Genomic DNA, 23190 nt, shown 5'->3' with positions numbered 1-23190 from the left:
GACTTAACATAATGCCTCCAGTTTCATCCAATGGACTGGATGGGTGTTTCAATGACATGATTTCACTCTTTTTTTTTTTCATAGCTGAATGGCATTCCATTGTGTATATACACAATATTTTCTTTATTCATTCACTGATGGATACTTAGGTTGATTCCATATCTTGGCTATTGCTAATAGTGATGCAATAAATATGAAGATACAGATGTCTCTTTGATATACTGATATTATTTCCTTTAGATAAATTCCCAGTAATCAGATTGCTGAATCATATGGTAGCTCTATTTTTTTATCAAGAAACCTCTATAGTATTTCTCTATAATGATTGTACTAATTAACATTTCCACAGTGTTTGAGAGTTCCCTTTTTACCTCTTCTTTCTCAGCATTTGTTATTTACTGTCTTTTTGATAATAACCATTCTAGCTGTGAAGAGAAGACATTTCATTATGGTTCTGATTTGCATTTCACTGATGATTAGTAAATACTTAAGATTTTTTTCATATATTTTTTGCTATTTGTATGTCTTCTTTGAGAAATGTCTATTCAAATCCTTTGCCAATGTTTTAATGAAACTGTTTTTTTCCCCCTGTTGTTTGCATTCCTTGTATATTCTGGATAAAAGTAATTTGTCAGATGAATAGTTTGCAAATATTTTCTCCCATTCTGCAGGTTACCTCATCTTTATCTTGTTCCAGTTATTACAGAACAGGCATTCAACTTTTCCCAGTTCAGTATGCTAGCTGTGGGTTTGTCATACATAGATTTTCTAATGTTGAGATATGTTCCTTCTATGACAAATTTATTGAGAATTTTTATCATGAAGTCATGTTGAAATTTATCAAATGCTTTTTCTGCATGTATTGAGAGGATCATATGATTTTTTCCCTTCATTCTGTTGATGTGATTTATCATGTTCATTGATTTACATATGATGAACCATCCTTGCATCCCTGGGATACATCCCACTTGATTATGGTGCTATCTTTTTGATATGCTATTTGGTTTGCAAGTATTTTGTTGAGGATTTTTGCATCTATGTTTATCAGAATTATTGGCCTGCAATTGTTATTTTTTCTTGTGTTTTTGTCTAGTTTTGGTATCAAGGTATTGCTGACCTTATAGAATGTCTTAGGAAGAATTCCTTCCATTTCAATTTTCTGAAATAGCTTGAAAAGCACTGGTGTTAGATATTCTTTATAAGTTTGGTAAAATTCAGTACTAAAGCCATGCCGTCCTGGGCTCTTATTTTTTGGGATACTTTTTATTACTGATTCAGTCTTCTTGTTATTGGTCTGTTCAAGTTTTCTACTTTTTCTTGGGTCAATTTTGGTAGGTTGTATGTGCACAGAAATTTATCCATTTTGTCTTGGCTTTGCAATTTTGTTAGTGTATATTTGTTAATAGTCTCAAATGATCTTTAGTATTTCTGTGGTATCAGTTGTAATGTCTCCTCCTTTGTTTCTGAATTTATTTATTTGGGTTTTCTCTCTTTTGTCCTTGGTTAGTTTAGCTGGCAGCTTATCAATTTTATTTATATTTTCAGAAAACCTTAGTTTCTATTATGTTTACTTCTGCTCTGATTTTCATCATTTCTGTCCTTCTACTAATTTGGGGTTTGGCTTGTTCTTATTTTTCTAGTTCCTTGACATGCATCATTTGGTTATTTATTTGAAATCTTTCTACTTTTTTGACATAGGAGTTTATTGCCATACAATTCCTTCTTAGACTGCTGCTGTTGTATCACATAGGTTTTGCTATGTTGTGTTTCCATTTTTATTTGTCTCAAGAATTTTTAAAAATTTCCTCCTTAATTTACCCGTTGACCCAGTGGTTATTCAGGAGCATGATGTTTATGTTGCATATATTTGTACAGTTTCCAAAGTTCTTGTTACTAATTTCTAGTTTTATCCCACTGTGGTCAGATATGATACGTGGCATAATTTTAATTTTTAAAAATTTACTGAGATTTGTTTTGTGTATCTTAACATGTGGTCAACCCTGTGAGAATGTTCCACATGCTGATAAAAAGAATGTATACATACTTAATGTGTTGGGCTAAATGTTCTATAAATGTCTGTTAGGTCCAATTGGTCTACAGTACACATCAAGACCAATGTTTCTTGGTGAATTTTTTGTCTAAATGATCTGTCGAATGCTGAAAGCACAATGTTAAACACCAATTACGATCATAGTTGGGGACTTTGTCATTCTCCTTAGCTCTAACAGTATTTACTGTATGTATCTCAGTGCTCCAGTGTTGAGTACATATATAACTATTATATCATCTTGTTGCACTGAGCTCTTTATCATTTTATAATGACCTTCTTTGTCTCTTTTTGTTTTTTTCCCCTTTGTTTGATATAAATATAGCTTCTTATGGCAGGTTTTGGTTACTGTTTGCGTTGGATATCTTTTTCATCCCTTCACTTCCTTTCTGTTTTTTTTTTTCTATAAGTCTTGCTCTGTCACCCAGCCTGGAATGTAGTGGTATGATCTTGGCTCACCACAACCTCCACCTCCCAGGTTCAAGTGATTCTTGTGCCTCAGCCTCCCAAGTAGCTGGGATTACAGGTGTCCGCCACCACACCTGGCTAATTTTTGTATTTTTTTCAGTAGAGATGGAGCTTCACCATGTTGGCCAGGCTGGTTTTGAACTCCTGACCTCAGGTGATCTGCCTGCCTTGGCCTCCCAAAGTGTTGGGATTACAGGCATAAGCCACCACACCCAGCCCATTCCTTCACTTTCAAGCTATGTGTCTACAGGTGAAGTGAGTTTCTTGTAGGCAGCATATAGTTGAGTCCTACTTTTTATGTCCATTCAGCCAATCTGTATCTTTTAATAGGAGGAATTTAAACAGTTTATATTAAAGGTTGAAACTGCCAGGTGATTGCTTTCTGATTGTTTTGTATATCCTTTGTCCTGGTCTTCCTTATATTTATGATTTGGTGAGGTTTTTTGTAGTGATAATGTTTGACTCCTTTCTCTTTTTAATTTGTGTATCTACTTTACCAGTGAGTATTATGCTTTCATGTTTATTCGTAACAGTAGATACCGTCCCATATAAATATTCCTTTATATGTAACTGGACACTTTTGCTGTTTTTTGTAATTCTCTTTATGTCTTTGGCTTTTGACAGTTTGACCATAATGTGATTTGGAGAAGACCTTTTGGGTTGAATATATTTTAGAGGATCTTTGAGTTTCTTGTATCTGGAAGTCTGTATCTTTTGCAAGACTCTATCTTTTACAAGATTAGTTTTTAGTTAGCATTTTGTTAAATAGTTTTTCTATGATTTTCCCATCTCTTTACCTCCTAAAAATTAATAAAATTAGGATATCTGGTTACTTTATGGCATCTCATATGGTACAAAGGCTTTCTTCATTAATCTTTATTTTTTCATCTTTTCTTTCTCTGTCTGTACAGTTTCAAGCAACCTGTCTTCAAGTTCAGATATTCTTTCTTCTTCTTGATCTAGTGTATTGCTAAAGCTCGACTGCATCTTTTAATTTCATTCACTAAATTCTTTGGTTTCAAGATGTTTGGTTCCTTTGTATGCCATCTGTCTCTTTCATAAATTTCTCATTGAGATCATGAATTGTTTTCCTGATTTCTTGTTATTGTTCATCTGTGTTCTCTTGTGCTTTGGGTGTGACCAAGATGGCTGACTACAGGTGATCTATACTTGCTGAGTGAAGTTTCTTATTGAGTTTCTTTAATATCATTATTTTGAATTCCTTTTAAGGCATTTTATACATTTCCTTTTCTTTGGGATATACTACTTTAGAATTATTGTGTTCCTTTGGAATTGCCACGTTTCCTTGTTTTTTCATGCTTCTCATGTCCTTATGTCTGTATCTGTGTATCTTGGATAAGTTGCTTCTTCCAATTATCTTCCAATTATATAGAATAGCTTTCACAGGGAAATATTTTCTATAATGCTGGTTAAGTAGAGTGCTTCAGCTTTTGATTCTGGGTGGGTGCAGTAGCCAACTCCTTTGGCTGTTCCTTACAGTGGTGCCTGTAAGTTCTTCAGTGCTTCGGGCCACAGTTGTTAGCAGAGGCTGTGGTGAGAGCTTTGCTTAAGATGGAGACACCAGATGGGTTGGTCCTTAGGTACCCATGTAGTAGCAGTCCATGCTTGCCAGTCCTTGGGCCCCTAGGCAGTATACATGAGTGCCAACGTTGGGCAGGTATTCACAGGCCAGTCATCAGGCCTCCAGGAGGTGTGTTTGGAAGCTGGCAGTGGCAGTGGGGTGGGCAGTTTTTCAGCTCCCTAGGCAATGTCTATGGCATCAGCAGTGGCAGGCCAACCACCTACCTTAAACCCTAAAGCTCCCAAGTGACACACGTGTGCCAGCATTGGCAGTGGCAGTATGGGTGGGCTGGTTCCTGGTAGCTCTGTGTGGGTACTGGCATCTGGTGTACAAGGAAGGCCAATCCCTGGATGGTACACATGGGAAGCAGTGATGGTGAGCAGGGTGTGTCCTCAAATCCCTGGATGATATATGTGGGTATAGCTGGTGGCATGTGCCTATATTCAGATACCTTGGTGGTGCACATGGATGCAAGTTCTGGTGGGTCAATCTCCAGGGCCTCTGAAGACACATGCAGGAGTGCCAGCACCCTACCAGTAGAAGGGGTAGAATTACTGTCTATGGCAGCAGCACCAGGGAGGCAGTTCTCAGGCTCTGGGGAGTGCATGCTTTGGCTCCTTTTGTCGCAGAGCCATCCCCCTCCTCTAGTTGTGGTGCAGAGGACTGCATTGGCTAGAGTGTTGGGAACCTAGTTGCACCAATGGGTCCAATCAGCATCACAGCACTGAAGCCCTCTGAATGGACATGGGAGGATGCCAGTGGGGGTCCAGGTATGTGGAAATACAAAGGCTGCTGGGCTCCAGGGCAGAATGTAATCTGGCAGTGGTTGGGCTCTCAAAATGGCACTATGCTGCAGCTGCTTGGGGTGTGTGTGTGAGAAATAGTACAAACTCCCTCTCTAGAACAATGCCACTGTATGGACTACAAGTAGCTTCTTATACTAATCTCAGGGCCTCCAAAGGCAAATGAGCACTCCTATGGCTAGGACTGCAGAAGTCTGCAGTGGGAACGGGGACTGCTAGGGATCTCTTGCTTGCCTTTCACTTGCAATGTGGAGCTCCTCCTGGCTTCAGCCAATCCTGGACAGGCTTGTTGCTTCACTTCCCCTTGCTGTACCTCAGAGGTTTCCTGTCACTTCCATGTATTTTTTTCCTAGAAGCTCTATTCAATGTTCATTTATATTTACTTTTTTAGTCCCTTATTTGTGGAAAAGGCAAGTGTTAGTCACCTGTAGTCAGTCATCTTGGTCACACCCAAAGCACACTTTCAAACTTTCTTGAAATACACAAGCAAGATGTCAGCAAGATTGTTGACCAGAGATACCTGATGATCATTGATCCCGAAAGAAATAAAACCAAGGCAACAAATAAACAGATGAGATTTGAATGGAGTGATGAAAGGAGAGTGCTAGAGTACAGCAGGGGAACGGAGACAGACCTATGGTGACTGGAAGTCCAGAGGGCAGCATTGAGCTACCAGTGACCTCTGCACTCCATCTTCCCTGTGTGTACTAGATCTGCCTTCAGTCAGGAGGGAGGTCCTATTGCAGGGAAAAACTAAGCAGAAGAACCCCACTGGCCCCTAATGCCACCAAAAACAACTGTAGTCCTTACTACAGGAGAATGCAACAGTCCTCTCAAGCCCTGAGCCCAGTTTAAAGTACTGCTGGAAATTCATACAACTGCTTGCCTTGAGTAAAGAATACAAGCCTCCCGCCCTCTACTCACCCCACAAATCAAGCTGCTGTAGCACAGTGCTGTCTTGAGATCAGAGGCACCCCTGGAGTGTGCCCTTCTTGGCGGGGGTGTGGGTGAGTAGCTATTGCACTTATCCAGAACTGCAGCTCCCATCTTTTCACCAAGCCCACACCAGTGGCTGAACACCACAAACCTAGCTGCATGGAGCCTGGGCCCAGGAGTAGCTGTGACTCTGGTCCTGCACAATCGGAAAACCACCTCCCATTGCCCTGACTTCCACCCAGAACTGGCAGTCTTACCTAGTGTGAACCTGCCCTTCAGCCTGACAAACTGCTGCATGTTCTGCACTGAGTGGGAGAAGCTCTCAAGCCTCTGAATAGCCAACATACTACTGGGCCAGCAGAACTGCTAATCAGCCAACTCAGAACCTGAGAAGCAGCCTTGCTACCCCACACTCTGCAGATAAGTTCCTATCTGTGCAATGGCCCTGTGTCTGCAACAGATCTGGAGAAACAGCTCCCCAGTCCACTCTTGGAAGACACAATGCTGTCTGGCAAAGCAGCCTCGCACTTGCTTTCCAGGCCTGAATAGCAGCCCCACAGACTGCCCCTGGCACACATGCCCCCAGGCTGGTAGAGCAGTTATGCACCCATGTCCCAAGCCTGAGAAATAGCCCCAATGGCCACCCCTGGCAAGCACACTGCCAGGCCAGCTGAGCAACTGTGTACACACGCTCCTGGTCAGGGTAACAACCCATAACCCCAATGCCAGCTCCAAGTTGGCAGACCCACTGTGGCACACAGACACTCCTGACCTAAGAATAGCCTTGTGAGTCCACCCTCAGCAAAGCTGAACCACTAGCACCATAAAGTCTCTCATTTTTGGCCACTGAGACACTTATATACATTACCAGCATGGATTACAGCTGAAAAAAACTACACAGAATTCACTGCTGCATTCACATAAAACCAAAGCCACCAAACCACACCAAATCCATTCATACGAATAAATCTCTATAAATGAAAAACTGATTCATATGAATAAATCATTGTCAAACCTACTTCATAAAATTGGAAGAGACAATTTTTAAACCAGATGTATAGAAATCAACCTAGGGGCATACAAAACATGAAAAAGTAAGAAAACATAATATGTGTAAGGGAACACAATAATTCACTAGTAACAGACTCCAATCACAAGGAAATGTATGAAATGCCAGAAAAATAATTCATAGCAACATTCTTAAGAAAATTCGGTGAGATACAAGAGAATACAGCTACACAATTCAAGAAAATCAAGAAAACAATTCCCAATTTGAATGAGAAATTCAATTAAGAGACAGAGAGCTTAAAAATAAACAAGTCAATGAATGAAATGAAAAATACAATTGAGAGTTTCAACAGACTAGACCAAGGAGAAGAAAGAATTTCTAAACTTGGAGATAGGCAAAGAGAAGGAAGAACTTTTGATTATGACTTGAGTGCCAGCTTAGCCACAGTAGACTAGAACAGCAGGTAAATTGCTAAGGTTTTTTAACTCTAATGCCTGATTCCCAGACAGCATTTACAGATATGCCTAGGGAAACTCGCTGCCCTAAAAGGAAGGGTCTTGGGGAAGGTGCAATGCTGTGCTGGCTTCAAGTCTGACCCACAGCAGTTCCAGTGGTAGTGACCAAGAGTTCCTTGCATCACCACACTCCCAGTTCCAGGTGGCTCAGTCCAGAGAGAGAGAGAGAGAGAGAGAGAGAGAGAGAGAGAGAGAGAGAGAGAGAGAGAGAGAGAGAGACTCCATTTATTTGGAGGAAAGTAAGGGAAAAGGACAAGAGCCTATGCCTGATAACAGAGAGAATTCTTTGGGATCTTATCCAAGACCTCCAAGGTAGTACCTCTATACATCTGCAAAAACCACAGCATTACTGGGCTTGTGGTCCAAGTTCCTTTGAATACCTAGAAAGCCTTACCAAGGAGAACATACCTCAACATAACAAAGCCATATATGACAGACCCATAGCTAGTATCATAGGGAAATGAAAAAAACCAAAAGACTTTCCTCTAAGATCTGAGACACAACAAGGATGTCCACTTTCACCACTGTTACTCAAAATAGTACCAAAGTCCCAACAAAGAAAAGTCCAGGAGCAGATGGCATCATTGCTTAATTCTACCAAATCTTTAAGGAAAAATTAATATCAAGTCTTTTCAAACTATTAAAAAAATGATGTGAAGGAAATCTTTCCTAACTCATTTTATAAGGCCACTATAACTCTGATACCAAAATCAGGACAACAAAAAAATGAAAACTACAAGCCAATATCCCTCATGGACATAGATACAAAACTCACAAATACTAGCAAACTGAATCAAATAGCACATAAGATAATACACCATAATCAAGTGGGATTTATCACAGGTATGCAAGGATAGTTCAACATATGTAAATCAACAGATGTGATATGTCACATTGACAGAATGAAGGACAAAAAGTTCAGCATCCCTTCATGATACAAACTTTCAATAAATCTGGTATAGAAACTGCCTTAACACAATAAAGGCCATATATGTCAAACCCACAGCTAGCATCATACTGAGTGAAGAAAATCTCAAAGCTTTTCCTTTATAAACTGGAACAACAAGGTTTTCCACTCTCACTCTTATTAACATAGCACTGAAGTCCTACCCAGAACAATTAGACGAGAGAAGGAAATAAAGGCCATATAAATTGGAAAGGAGAAAGTAAAATTGTCCCTGTTTGTAGATAACATGATCCTATATACAGATAAAACCTAAAGACTCTACCAAAAAACATTTAGAACTCATCAGTGAATTCAGTAAAGTTGCAGGATACACAATCAACATATAAAAATCAGTAGCATTTCTATACACAGTCAACTAGCTAAAAAAAAAATCAAAAAGGCAATCCATTTTTTTTAGCTACTATTTACACCACCTGCAGTTTGGTTGGGTTCCTTGATTACAATTATGCTGTACATATGCCATATGGGGAAGCAGGAAGAAAGAAAGAAAACCAGCTTTTATTAACTATCTGCTCTATGCCAGACATGATTTTGAAATAGGGATTTTTATCCCCAAGTTTAAAAGGGGAAACCAAGACTCAGGCAAGTTACATAATAACTTTGCTCGTGGGTATAGAGCTAATACTTGACAAAGCCAAGATGGCCTGGAATTTTCCTACTTTGTTTCTTGCGCTGTCTCTAAATTTTTTCCACAGCTTTGCTTTATTCCTTGCAAATTATATCTCTTCAATAAATGTTTACAGGATAAAAATGGCAGGTTGTGTCCCAACAACAAAAGGCATATACTTAAAAGGAAAGTAAGATTATACCATGGAAACAAAGGATATTATGCTGCAAGCAGGTCTTTGTCATCACAGACAGACAATACTATTTTGGCTACATGAAATCTTTAAGAGAATTTAAGTCAAAATCATCACTTGTTCTGCTGTTCCTTTCCCAGATCTATCAATCAGTGTTTCCTTTCTCATGAGTCTGGTGACAGTCGATAAGCCTCCTTTTAAAGAGATAACAAAATAGAGATAAAGTATGTGACAGGATGTGCATTGGTGAAATGTAAATACTACACCATTCTATACAAGGGACCAAGGTATCCATGGGTTTTGGTATCTGTGGGGTGTCTCGGAACCAATCCTCCACAGATACCAAAGGATGACTGTCATTTCAAAACAATATGCACGTCAAATTACAACAGATAAAACTTCAATAAATAAAACCTCAGTGCAACTTTTTTTCTAGAAATGACTTCTAAGGCATATTTGATTTTTTTTTTTTTTTTTTCCAGAGAGCAAGTTTTATTTGGTGAATGCTGACGGCAAACATCATCCAAGAGAGACAAGACGGGACAGGTGCTGAGACAAGAGAGCCTAGGGAGCCTCAGGCTAGATACAAAATTCACACAGGGAAAGGCACGGACACTGGGGAGACTGGGACGGTCCTCAGCCATTCAGCACCATGCGGACGAGCTCTTCGTAGTTGATACAACCATTGCTGTCCTCGTGCCCTGCCACCAGCATCTCTACTTCTTCCTCTGTCATCTTCTCACCCAGTGTGACAAGAACATGCCGGATTTCAGCCCCCATGACGGTGCCATTTCCTTCCTTGTCAAAAACTTGAAGTCCTTCGACATAATCCTCATAGGTGCCCTGGTCCTTGTTCTTGGCCACTGTCTGCAGCATGGGCAGAAAATGCTCAAAGTCCAGCACCTTCACATTCATCTCATCACTCTTCGGGTTCCCCAGGACCTTGAGCACCTCGGCGTTGGTGGGGTTCTGGCCCAGGGCCCTCATCACGTCCCCACACTGGCTGTACAGGATCTTGCCATCACCTGTTCGGTCAAACAGCTGGAAGGCCTCCTTGAACTCTGAGGTTTGGTCTTCGGTGAAGTCACACATCTTGACTGCTCAGCTCTGCGGGACCTTTTTTGGCATATTTGATTTTAATAAAACATTATTTCTAAAACTAATAGGATAAGTTAACAGAATAAACAACTGTAGCTTAAAAACAAATAGCTGCTTCATTTGGGTGTTATCTTTAAACTATAATAGATAATTTGAAATTCATAAAAACGGTAAATTTCCCTTCATTTAGATTGGCAATTCATATTTTCAGTTTTACCTAATTAACAAATGTTCTATTAAGTTTTTCCAAAGTAAGCAAAACTCTATCACTCATTTTTCTGATAGATACTATTTTATTTGAGTGAAATACTGCATAGAAAAAGAAGACACAAAAATTTTAACGTCCGGAGGTGGTGGCTCATGCATGTAATTCCAACATTTTAGGAAGCAGAGCTAGGTGGATCATTTGAGCCCAGGAGTTTGAGACTAGCCTGGACATCAGGGAGTCTCCATCTTTACAAAATATAAAAAAATCAGCATGGCATGGTAGTGCATGCCTGTGGTCCCAGCTGCTTGGGAGGGTAAGGTAGGAGAATTGCTTGAACCCAGGAGTTTGAGGCTGCAGTGAGTTATGTTTGTACCATTGCACTCCAGCCTGGGTGACACAGTGAGACCTTGTCTCTAAATACATACGTACATACATACATTATTTCAGTTTAATTTTTAAAAATTATTTTTAAAGCATGCTATGCATTTTTTCTAGTATAATCTGACATACGTAATTCTAAAAGTCCCCTTATTAGTTGGACTGCTTCATTATTAGTAAACTGAAAACAATACTGAAAATTGAGACCTTCCCTCTACCCCAAGAAAAAACCCAAAGAACAGCTGTTGTTTATAGTACTGTCTGGCAAAAAATCTCTTTCCAAAAGAAAAAAACAAAATTATTTGTTATGCCATTTCTATTTGTTAAGCACATAATGGGAAGATGAGTAAATTATAGTATCTATCACTAATAAGCCTTCTTTGAATATCAATCGACTCTAACCATAATTGATAACCTAAGCCAATAGTACATTCTGCTACAATTCCAAGTTCAAAAGGTTAATTATGGCCTGGCCACAGGCTCATCCAGAAACCTGAAACTGATTGCTACATGCCTTCCTAATGAAGATGTACTGCATGTATTATAAGAGCACAGTGGTAAATGATTGGGACCTCCAACATCAATGCAGCAAGCAAGCATTAACCTTCACCATTATCAATTTAACTGTCATTCTCACAGTTTATATCCTACAAGGTCTTTTTATTCTATGAGAAAGCAAGCATCTGATAACCATATTTCCCTTGTAGGAATCAATAATAGTAAGTCCATTCAAACTATGTTATGAATTAACAATACACAGGAAAGTTAAGAAGAGACTGCAATCATAATGGGTGTTCTCATTTATCACCAAAATCTTTAATTTGCATGTAGATTTACTGCCGTAGCACAGAGGGCATAAGAAATGTATCAGCATCTTTTCTTCTTTAGAGGCACTTACACTGCTTGCTTTCTTACGGGCCAAAAAAAAAAAAAAATGGCAGGTTGAACTACAAGCACCCACTCACGGATAAGACCAATTTAGCAAACTTTGTTGCTTGCACTCAACACTCAATGCCAGTCTGAGGAAGAACAGGAACTACGGAGGCTCCAGAACAGAGTTTTAGGGACTAAGATATGTTCAATATAGTATAGTTCTGAAGATACCATGTGACACTAACTAGCAAGAAAATAATTCCTTTGATAGCAGGCAACAGAGAAGCCGAGCAGTGAAATAAAAGGAATATCAAAATGTGAGGCTGATAATGTAATGACTATGTTCTTTAATATCTGTGTGGCCTTTTAACAGAACACATATCCCTTCTGTTTTTCTCCTGTAATTGAGAGTAATAATCCCTGTTTGTCCATCTTATAAAGTAAAAGTTTTCAACCATGGCTAAACACTATAAAGATGCTGAACTTAAAAAAAAAAAATACACACACACACACACACACACACACACACGCCAGGGTCCTAAACTCCAAGGCATTTTGATCTAATTGATTTAGGATGGGGCCCAAGTGTGGGTATTTTTTGGTGGCTGTTGGAAAAATCTTCTAATTTTACTTTTTAAACTTTGAATTATATGAATGCTTAAACATATACAAACATAATGGAAATATATTGCCAAGTGTCAATGATGAGCAATATTTTGCAAATCTTATTATCATCTATTTCCCCACCCCTAAGATTAAAAAAGTTCCCATTGGGATATTTTATAGCAAATCCACATTATTATTTTTACAAAATTTCCTCATGTGATTATATTGTGAAACCAGTATTGAGAACCATGTAAAGATTTTGAAAAAATTTTTCCAAGTTACAAAGTAAAAATAAAAACAAATTGATGCCCAAATAGATCATCAGGTTCAAGAGTGTTTACTGAAACTGACTGACCAAGTCAATAGAATAAAATATTTAGTTTAATGAATACTACTTCTATCACTTTCCTCCTCTGAACTGACTAGTTTCTTCATAAGACAGACCTTCTAACTGATAGGCTATATAGTGCAAAAAAGTTACGTCTAGAAAAATCTCATTCTTCTCTAATGCCCAGTATTATCATCCTATTCCCCTATCTTATAGTTCCTCAAACGTGTTGCTCTGTCAACCTGGAATAATTTACCCTCGTTCCCTCCTTCCTCATCTACATAACCAACTCCCACTTCATCTTCAAGGCCCAGAATAGATATCAATATCATGAAGTCTTCTGACTCTTCTCTCCTGTCTGTCACATCTTCCCCAAGCCTGAGGAAAGGCTGGGCTGCTACAACCTTGTGTTTACCTCAGTCACAGAACTGTTTTTTTGTCAGTCTTACTAATGAGTACAGAATTCTTAAAGGTAGTGGTTATTTCACAACGGATCTATTCCACCATAGTCACCCAATTTATGAATATTTCCATTTTCAAAATTGTACGTTAGCCACTTTCTCTAGGAAACAAATTAGGTGTGCTCAACAATTTGCTTACCCACTTTACTAATGTGTAGAACAATTTACCCCTTGCGGTGCACCTCAATTGATGGCCTAAAGCAACAATCAGGGGTGATGGCTTCACTGACAAAAAAACAAAGAAATACAAGAATTTATAATAAATCCTAATTATATTTTTTTCCAACAATACCCCTACAACCTCAGAATGGTCTGCTGCAGAGAACCTTGCTTTCTGTATTGGACTAATGTCTAAAATAACTGATTCTAAAATACAGGTTTTTGCAATTCAAAGATATAAGATAGAAGGATTTTTTTTTTTCCCTTTTTGAGACAGGGTCTCACTCTGTTGCCCAGGCTGGAGTGCAGCATGTGATCATAGTTCACTGTAACCTCAAACTCCTGGGCTCAAGTGATTCTCCTGTTTCAGCCTCTTAAGTAGCCAGTACTATAGAGGGTGTGCCACCACACCCAGCTAATCCTTTTTTTTTTCTTTTTCTTTTTTATTTATTTAGAGTACGGGTTTCATCATGTTGGTCAGGCTGGTCTCGAACTCCCGACCTCAGGTGATCCACCTGCCTCAGCTTCCCAAAGTGTTGGGATTACAGGCATGAGCCACTGCACCTGGCCAGCTAATCTTTTAAGCTGGTTCTTGTTTGTTTGTTTGTTTTTGGTAGAGACTGGTTTTCACTATGTTCCCTGGGTTGATCTTGAACTCCTGGGTTTATGTGATCCTCCTGCTGCACACAACCTCCCAAAATGTTGGGGATTACAGGCGTGAGCCACCATGCCAGTTCCAAGAGAATTTTTTAAATAAAAATTTTTAAATTTTTAAATAAAAATAAAAAAATCTTTTTTCCTCTCTAAAAGTTTTAGTTTAAAGGGACTCAAAACATGCTAAAAAGTAAAGTTTATTAATGTATAATATGTAACAAAGGCCATTATTTATATAAGTACACTCCCTGTGATTATTTCCCAATGACTTTTCCTTGGTTTAGGGGACCACTGTAAAAATGAAATGACCATGTTCAATGATAATAATAATATTTGTAATAGCAATAACAACATCATCAACAGAAACATCTGTTTTAACTAACTCTTAACAAGCATCTTCTATATGTGAGTTACTGTGTTAACATGTTATCTCTATCCTCATATTAGCTCTATACGGTAAGTATTATTATTCCACTTTTATGGCAAAACTGAAGCTTAGAGAGATTAAGAAATTTGCCTAAAGAAAAAGAGCCAGCTAGTAGCATCACTGAGACTAAGTTTGTCTAATTCCTCAGTTCAAGCTCTTGACCACTTTCATTACTCAAAAGCAAAGAAAATGCTAACAGGTCATTCCTGTTCTGTGAAAAACAGTTCAGAGGCATAACTGTTACTCACCCATTTATATAATGTGGCAATGAAGTAAAAATAAAAAGACAATATTGTGGATAGTCTTTATTTCACCCTCAACATGAAAATTATCTTGACTGTTATATCTATGTTATCTTTCTGAGTGAATGAATTCCAGGGTGCTGAAAAATCAAGCTCATAACTGACATATGTAAGATAGTTAAAGAGTACAGTCCAGGTGTGGTGGCTCATGCCTATAATCCCAGCACTTTGGGAGGCTGAGACAGGTAGATCACCTGAGATTGGGAGTTCGAGATCAGCCTGACCAACATGGAGAAAACCTGTCTCTACTAAAAATACAAAATTAGCTAGGTGTGGTGGTGCATGCCAGCTACTCGGGAGGGTGAGATAGGAGAATCCCTTGAACCCAGGAGGCAGATGTTGTGGTGAGCCGAGAATGAGCCATTGCACTCTAGCCTGGGCAACAAGAGCGAAACTCAGTCTCAAAAAAAAAAAAAAAAAAAAAGAGAAAATACACTGCCCAGGCAAGATGGCTGAATAGGAACAGGTCCCAGCAAGACCAATGCAAAAGGCGAGTGATTACTGCATTTCCAGCTGAGGTATCTGGTTCATCTCATTGGGACTGGTTAGACAGTGGGTATAGCCCAAGGAGAGTGAGCCAAAGCAGGGTGGGGCATTGCTTCACCAGGGAACTGCAAGAGGTCAGTGATCTCCCTCCCCTAGCCAAGAAAAGCCCGAGGACTGTGCTGTGAGGAACAGTGCATTCTGGCCCAGATACTATGCTTTTCCCACTGTCTTCACAATCTGCAGGCCATGAGATTCCCTCAGGTGCCTACACCACCAGGGCCCTGGGTTTCAAGCCCAAAATTGGGATGCTGTTTGGGCAGATATCTAGCTAGCTCCAGGAGTTTTTTTCATACCCCAGTGGTAACTGGAATGCCAGCAAGACAGAACCATTCACTCCCTTGGAAACGGGGCTGAAGTCAGAGAGCAAAGTGGTCTAGCTTAGGAGATCCCACCCCCATGGAGCGCAAAAAGCTAAGATCTACTGGCTTGAAATTCTTGCTGCCAGCACAGCAGTATGAAGTCAACCCAGGAAGCTTGAGCTTGGTGAGGGGAGGGGTGTCCAACATTACTGAGGTTTGAGTAGGTCGTTTTCCCCTCACAGTGTGAAAAAAGCCAGGAAGTTCAAACTGTGTGGAGCCTACTGCAGTGCCACAAAGCCAAAGTAGCCAGACTGCCTCTCTAGATTCCTCCTTTCTGTCCAGAAAGAAAGGCAGCAGCCTCAGTCAGGGGCTTATAGATAAAACTTCAATCTCCCTGGGACAGAGCATATGAAGGAAGGGGTGGTTATGGGTGCATCTTCAGCAGACTTAAACGTTCCTGCCTGCCACCTCTGAAGAGAGCAGTGAATCTCCCAGCACTTCACTTGAGCTCTGTTACAGGAGAGACTGCCTCCTCAAGTGGGTCCCTAATCCCCGTGCCTCCTGACTGGGAGATACCTCCAAGCAAGGGTCAACAGACACCTCATACAGAAGAGCTCTGGCTGGTATCTGGTGGGTAACTCTCTGGGACAAAGCTTCCAGAGGAAGAAGCAGGCAACAATCTTCGCTGTTCTGCAGCTTCTGCTGGTGATACCCAGGCAATCAGGTTTACGCCCCCAGCAAACTCTAGCTAGCCCGCAGCAGAGGGGCCTGACTGTTAAAAGGAAAACTAACAAACAGAAAGCAATAGCACTAACATAAAAAAATAAAATGATGACCAAGCAAAATCTCCATCCAAAGGTTACCAACAGCAAAAACCAAAGGTAGATAAATCCACGAAGATGAGGAAAAGAACAGCACAAAAAGGCTGAAAATGCCAAAAACCCGAATGCCTCCTCTCCTCTAAAGGATCACAACTCCTCAACAGCAAGGGAACAAAACCAGATGGAGAATGAGTTTGATGAACTGACAGAAGTAGGCTTCAGAAGATGGGTAACAACAAATTCCTCCAAGCTAAAGGAACATGTTCTAACCCAATGCAAGGAAGCTAAGAACCTTGTAAAATGTCAGAATTGCTAAGTAGAATAACCAGTGTAGACAAGAAAATGAATGACCTGATGGAGCTGAAAAATACATCACAAGTACGTTGTGAAGCATACACAAGTATCAAAGCCAAATTGATCAAGCAGAAGAAAGAATATCAGAGATTGAAGATTGACTTAATGAAATAAAGTGTGAAGACAAGATTAGAGAAAAAGAAAAAGAAACAAAATCACCAAGAAATATGGAACTATGTGAAAAGACCAAACCTATGATTGATTGGTATACCTCAAAGTGATGGGGAGAATGGAACTAAGTTAAAAAACACACTTTAGGATATTATCCAGAAGAACTTCCCCAACCTAGCAAGAAAGACCAACATTCAAATTCAGGATATACAGAGAACACCACTAACATATTCCTTGAGAAAAGCAACCCCAAGACACATAATCATCAGATTAACCAAGGTTGAAATGAAAAAAAAAAATGTTAAGGGCAGTCAGAGACAAAGGTTGGGTTACACACAAAGGGACTTACAGTGGCTCTCTCTGCAGAAACCCTACAAGCCAGAAGAGAGTGGGGTCAATATCCAGTGTTCTTAAAGAAAATAATTTTTAATCCAGAATTTCATATCCAGCCAAACTAAGCTTCATAAGTGAAGGAGAAATAAAATCCTTTCCAGACAAGCAAATGCTGAGGGATTCTGTCACCAACAGGCCTGCCTTACAAGAGCTCCTGAAGGAAACACTAAATACGGAAAGTAAAAACCAGTACCAGCCACTGAAAAACAACCCAAAATGTAAAAATGGTTGACATTATGAACAAATTACATCAACTAATGGGCAAAATAATCAGCTAACATCATAATGACAGGATCAAATTCACACATAACAATGTTAACCTTAAATATAAACAAGCTAAATGCCCGATTAAAAGACACAGACTGGCAAATTGAATAAAGAGTCAAGATCCATTGGTGTGCTGTATTCAGGAGAACCATCTCACATGTAAAGACACACATAGGCTCAAAATAAAAGGGATGGAGGAAGATTTACCAAGTAAATGGGAAGCAAAAAAAGCAGGGGTGGTAATCCTAGTCTCTGATAAAACAGACTTTAAACTACCAAAGATCAAAAATGATGAAGAAGGGCATTACATAATGATAAAGGAATCAATGCAACAAGAAGAGCTAACTATCCTAAATATATGCACCCAGTAGAGGAGCACCCAGATTCATAAAGCAAATTCTTAGAGACTTATAGAGACTTAGACTCCCACAAAATAATAGCGGGATACTTTAACATTCCACTGTCAATATTAGACAGATCAATGAGACAGAAAATTAAGAGGGATATTCAGGACTTGAACTCAGCTCTGGACCAAGCAGACGTAATAAACATCTACAGAACTCCTCAACCCAAATCAACAGAATATACATTCTTCTCAGCACCACATAGCACTTATTCTAAAATTGACCACATAATTGGAAGTAAAACACTCCTCAGCAAATGCAAAAGAAGGGAAAATCATAACAAACAGTCTCTCAGACCACAGTGAAATAAAATTAGAATTCAGAATTCAGAAACTCAGTTAAAACTACACAACAACATGAAAACTGAACAACCTGCTCCTGAATGACTACTGGGTAAATAACAAAATTAAGGCAGAAATAAATAAGTTATTTGAAACCAATGAGAACAAAGACATAATGTACCAGAATCTCTGACACACACCTAAATCAGTGTTTAGAGAAAAATTTATAGCACTAAATGCCCACAAATAAAACTGTAAAGATCTAATATTGACATCCTAACATCACAATTAAAAGAACTAGAGAAGAAAGAGCAAACCAATTCAAAAGCTAGCAGGAGACAAGAAGTAACTAAAATAAAAGCAGAACTGAAGGAGATAGAGACACCAAAAAAACCCTTCATAAAAATCAATGAAGCCAGTAGCTGGTTTTTGAAAAGATTAACAAAACAGATAAGACTGCTAGCCAGACAAATAAAAAAGAGAAGAATCAAATAGACACAATTAAAAAAATCATAAAAGGGATAACACCACTGATCCCACAGAAATACAATCTACCATCAGAGAATACTATAAATACCTGTATGCAAATAAACTAGAAACTCTCAAAGAAATGGATAAATTCCTGAACACATACTTCCTCCCCAGACAAAACCAGGAAGAAGTCAAATCCCTGAATAGACTAATAACAAGTTCTGAAATTGGGGCAGTAATTAGTAGCCTACCAACCAAAAAAAAGCCCAGGACCAGAGAGATTCACAGCTGAATTCTACCAGAGGCATAAAGAAGAGCTGGTACCATTCCTTCTGAACTATTCCAAACAATAGAAAAAGAGAGACTCCTTGCTAACTCATTTTATGAGGCCAGCATCATCCTAATACCAAAACCTGGCAGAGACACAACAAAAAAAGAAAATTTCAGGCCAATATCTCTAATGAACATCAATGTGAAAATCCACAATAAAATACTGGCAAACTGAATCCAGCAGCACATTAAAAAGCTTATCCACCATGATCATGTCAGCTTCATCCCTGGAATGCAAGGCTGGTTCAACATATGCAAATCAGTAAACATAATCCATCACATAAACAGAACCAATGACAAAAACCACATGATTATCTCAATAGATGCAGAAAAAGCATTCAATAAAATGCAACGTCCCTTCATGCTAAAAACTTTCAAGAAACTAGGTATTGATGAAATGTATCTCAAAATAATAAGAGCTATTTATGACAAACCCACAGTTAATATCATACTGAATGAGCATAAAGCTGGAAGAATTTCCTTTGAAAACTAGCACAAGACAAAGATGTACTCTTTCACCACTCCTATTCCACACAGCATTGGAAGTTCTAGCCAGGGCAATCAGGCAAGAGAAAGAAATAAGGCGTACTGAAATAGGATGAGAGGAAGTCAAATTATCTCTGTTCGCCGATGACATAATAATTGTATATTTAGAAACCCCATCATCTCACCCAAAAACTCCTTAAGCTGATATGCAACTTCAGCAAAGTCTCAGGATACAAAATTAATGTGTGAAAATCACAAGTATTCCTATACACCAATAATAGATAAACAGAGAGCCAAATCATGAGCAAACTGCCATTCATAATTGCTGCAAAGAGAAAAAAATACCTAGGAATACAACTTACAAGGGATGTGAAGGACCTTTTCAAGGAGAACTACAAACCAGTGCCCAAGGAATTAAGAAAGTCCACAAATGGCAAAACATTCCATGCTGATGGATAGGAAGAATCAATATCATGAATATGGCCACACTGCCCAAAGTAATTTATAGATTCAATGCTATTTCCATCAAACTACCATTGATTTTCTTCACAGAATTAGGAAAAACTACTTTAAATTTCATATGGAACCAGAAAAGAGCCCATATAGCCAAGACAATCCTATGCAAAAAGAACAAAGCTGGAAACATCACACTACCTGACTTCAAACTATACTACAAGGCTGTATTAACCAAAACAGCATGGTACTGGTACCAAAATAGATATATTAACCAATGGGACAGAACAGAGGCCTCAGAAATAATGCCACACATTTACAACCATCTGATTTTTGATAAACCTGACAAAAACAAGCAATGGGAAAAGGATTCCCTATTTAATAAATGGTGTTGGGAAAACTGGCTAGCCATATGCAGAAAGCTGAAGCTGGATCCCTTCCTCACACTTTATACAACAATTAACTGAAGATGGATTAAAGATTTAAACATAAGACCTAACACCATAAAAACCCTAGAAGAAAACCTAAGCAATACCATTCAAGACATAAGCATGGGCAAAACTTCATGACTAAAACACCAAACGAATGGCAACAAAAGCCAAAATTGACAAATGGGATCTAATTAAACTAAAGAGCTTCTTCACAGCAAAAGAAACTATCATCAGAATGACAGGCACCCTACAGAATGGGAGAAAATTTTTGCAATCTATCCATCTGACAAAGGGCTAATATCCAGAATCTACAAGGAACTTAAGCAAATTTACAAGAAAAAAAAACCACCATCAAAAAGTAGACAAAGGGTATGAACAGATACTTTTCAAAAGAAGAGATTTATGTGGCCAACAAACATGAAAAAAAGCTCATCATCACTGGTCATTAGAGAAATGCAAATCAAAACCAAAATGAGATACCATCTCATGCAGTTAGAATGGCGATTGTTAAAAAGTAAGGAAACAACAGATACTAGAGAGGATGTGGAGAAAAATTTTTACATTGTTGGTGAGAGTTTAAATTAGTTCAACCATTGTGGAAGACAGTGTGGCAATTCCTCAAGGATCTAGAACCAGAAATACCATTTGACCCAGCAATCTCATTACTGGGTATACACCCAAAGGAGTATAAATCACTTAACTATAAAGACACATGCGAACATATGTTTATTGCAGCACTATTTACAACAGCAAAGACTCGGAACCAACCCAAATCCCCATGAATGATAGACTAGATAAAGAAAATGTGGCACATATACAACATGGAATTCTACGCAACCCTAAAACTCAGTGCGTTCTTGTCCTTTGCAGGGACATGGATGAAACTAGAAACCATCATTCTCAGCAAACTAACACAGGAACAGAAAACCAAACACTGCATGTTATTACTCTTGAGTGGGAGTTGAACAATGAGAACATTTAGGTACAGGGAAGAAAACATCACACACCGGGGCCAGTTGGCGGGTGGGAGAAAAGGAGATTTCCCATTCATTATGGGAAATACCTAAAGTAGATGACAGATTGATGGGTGCAGCAAAACACCATGGCACATATATATTTATGTAACAAACTTGCACATTCTGCATATGTATCCATGACTTAAAGAATAATAATAATAATTATTATTATTATAAAAAAGAGTACTTAAGGTTTTGCAACTTAGTAGCTATGGGACTAAAGATAAACTTAACTTCTAAGACATCCATTTTATTTTCTCTAAAATGAGGACAATAATTTATAGAATTTTTACTCATTAATTCGTTAACTCATTCATTCATTCATCTAACTGTATACATTTATTAAAGGCATGACTAATTAGAGAGATGATGTAGATAAAGACCCAAAGCTGTGCTCCAAGGAGCTTATAGTCTAACAGACCTTTTTGAAGATTAAATTACATGTTAACATCCAGAATTTGATAAGTAAGATGTGCTCAATGACCACTATTTCCTTTCATACTTCTTCTGTTTTCCCTGTGAGATTATTAGGTGAAAAAATACAGGATTATGGTATTCTACATTTTTATAAATCTAACAGATACCTTGACTAAAGGAAGGGAAAGCTAAAGAGAGACAGACACCAAAAGCAAAGGTAACATGACTCACGTTTCTTCCCTCCACTGCTTACTCATAGCCTGGAACAATTTCAGCATTAGATTTAGAAAATCATCGAGGGAAAATTCTTTAGAACCTCCTTAAAGAAGAAATAAAATGTTTTTATAAAAAATAAGTATAAAAAATACAAAGTCGAGAATCACAAACTTTAGTTACATGGTCATAATCAACTCTGAATAACTTCAACCCAAACCATTATAATCCTTTATGCACTAATGATGATTTTCTTAAAGGTCCACCATATACTTATAAATTTCTCTAAGATCTTAGAAACATCCCTCCTATCCCTCTTTCACAGAGAGTTTTTCTTGCTGTTGATAAACTAGGCTTTAAAGTACATACCACATCTTCAGAAAAGTTAATAAGAACTAGCCCCTTCTTTACATACAGATATAAAAAATTCAGGCCCTATCTTGGTTACATTATTATTTTCCTAAATTTATTCTTTCTCTGTAAGTTGCAACATTTCCTCCAAATACTCAAAGTCAAATTATTTTGTAATTTCTTATCCTAATCTTTTTCTCTTAACCTTTGGTAGGCAGTATCTCTCTAGATCTACCGTGTATTACAGGTTTTAAAAATCACTCTTTGCCAACAACAATCAAATTTGCATGTTTTATTCCATCTATGAGGATGTGCTACTTAAATATTTATTGCCTATGCAGCAAATGAATTCAACATTCTTCTAAAGCATTTCTCCTCGATTTCCTCTCACTTCACTTCTATTTCCAGTAACACATTCAATTCAATGACTTCATTAGTGACTTGTTTCAATTCCTTTTCAGAAGAAGACAGACAAAAATAAGTTAATAAATATGATATGGCAACGCAATCTCTTTCCTTAAAGGATTACTTGGTCATTAACACTTTATAATCATAAAGTATATAATACTTTGATGATGGACACAATCCTTTCATATGTGTTTTGCATTATAGTTGACCTTTTTTTTTAATGTCCTTCTCAGATGCAAAATACATTCATACAGTTGACCTTCTAATAATGCAGGTTTGAACCTTGCAGATCCACTTATATGCAGATACATTTCAATACAATTTACACCAAGTGTGCCTGCCACTCCTTCCTCCCCTTCCACCTTCTCCGCTCACTCCTGCTCTGCCACCTCTGAGACACTAAGACCAAACCCTCCCCCTCCTCCAGCACACATGACATAAAGATGATGAGAATGAAGATCTTTGTGATAATCAACCCATTTCCACTTAATGAAGAGTAAATATATTTTCTCTTCAA

At 38.4% G+C, this 23190-nt stretch overlaps 2 protein-coding genes across 5 annotated transcripts in view; both read right to left on the bottom strand.

Annotated features, from left to right (window-relative positions):
• Positions 1-23190, bottom strand: part of RANBP17 (RAN binding protein 17) — a 438613-nt gene that overhangs the window by 183685 nt on the left and 231738 nt on the right. The window lies entirely within an intron of this gene.
• On the bottom strand, positions 592-10248 carry LOC100404236 (myosin light polypeptide 6). The gene has a single exon (XM_078365786.1). The coding sequence runs from the start codon at positions 10217-10219 to the stop codon at positions 9764-9766; it is 456 nt and encodes a 151-aa protein (XP_078221912.1). The 5' UTR covers positions 10220-10248; the 3' UTR covers positions 592-9763.

The sequence above is a fragment of the Callithrix jacchus genome, chromosome 2 (genome assembly GCF_049354715.1).
Source record: "Callithrix jacchus isolate 240 chromosome 2, calJac240_pri, whole genome shotgun sequence".
NCBI classification, from domain to species: Eukaryota; Metazoa; Chordata; class Mammalia; order Primates; family Cebidae; genus Callithrix; species Callithrix jacchus.
The sequence above is the reverse complement of the archived record's forward strand: the minus strand, read 5'-3'. Positions and strand labels throughout refer to the sequence as shown.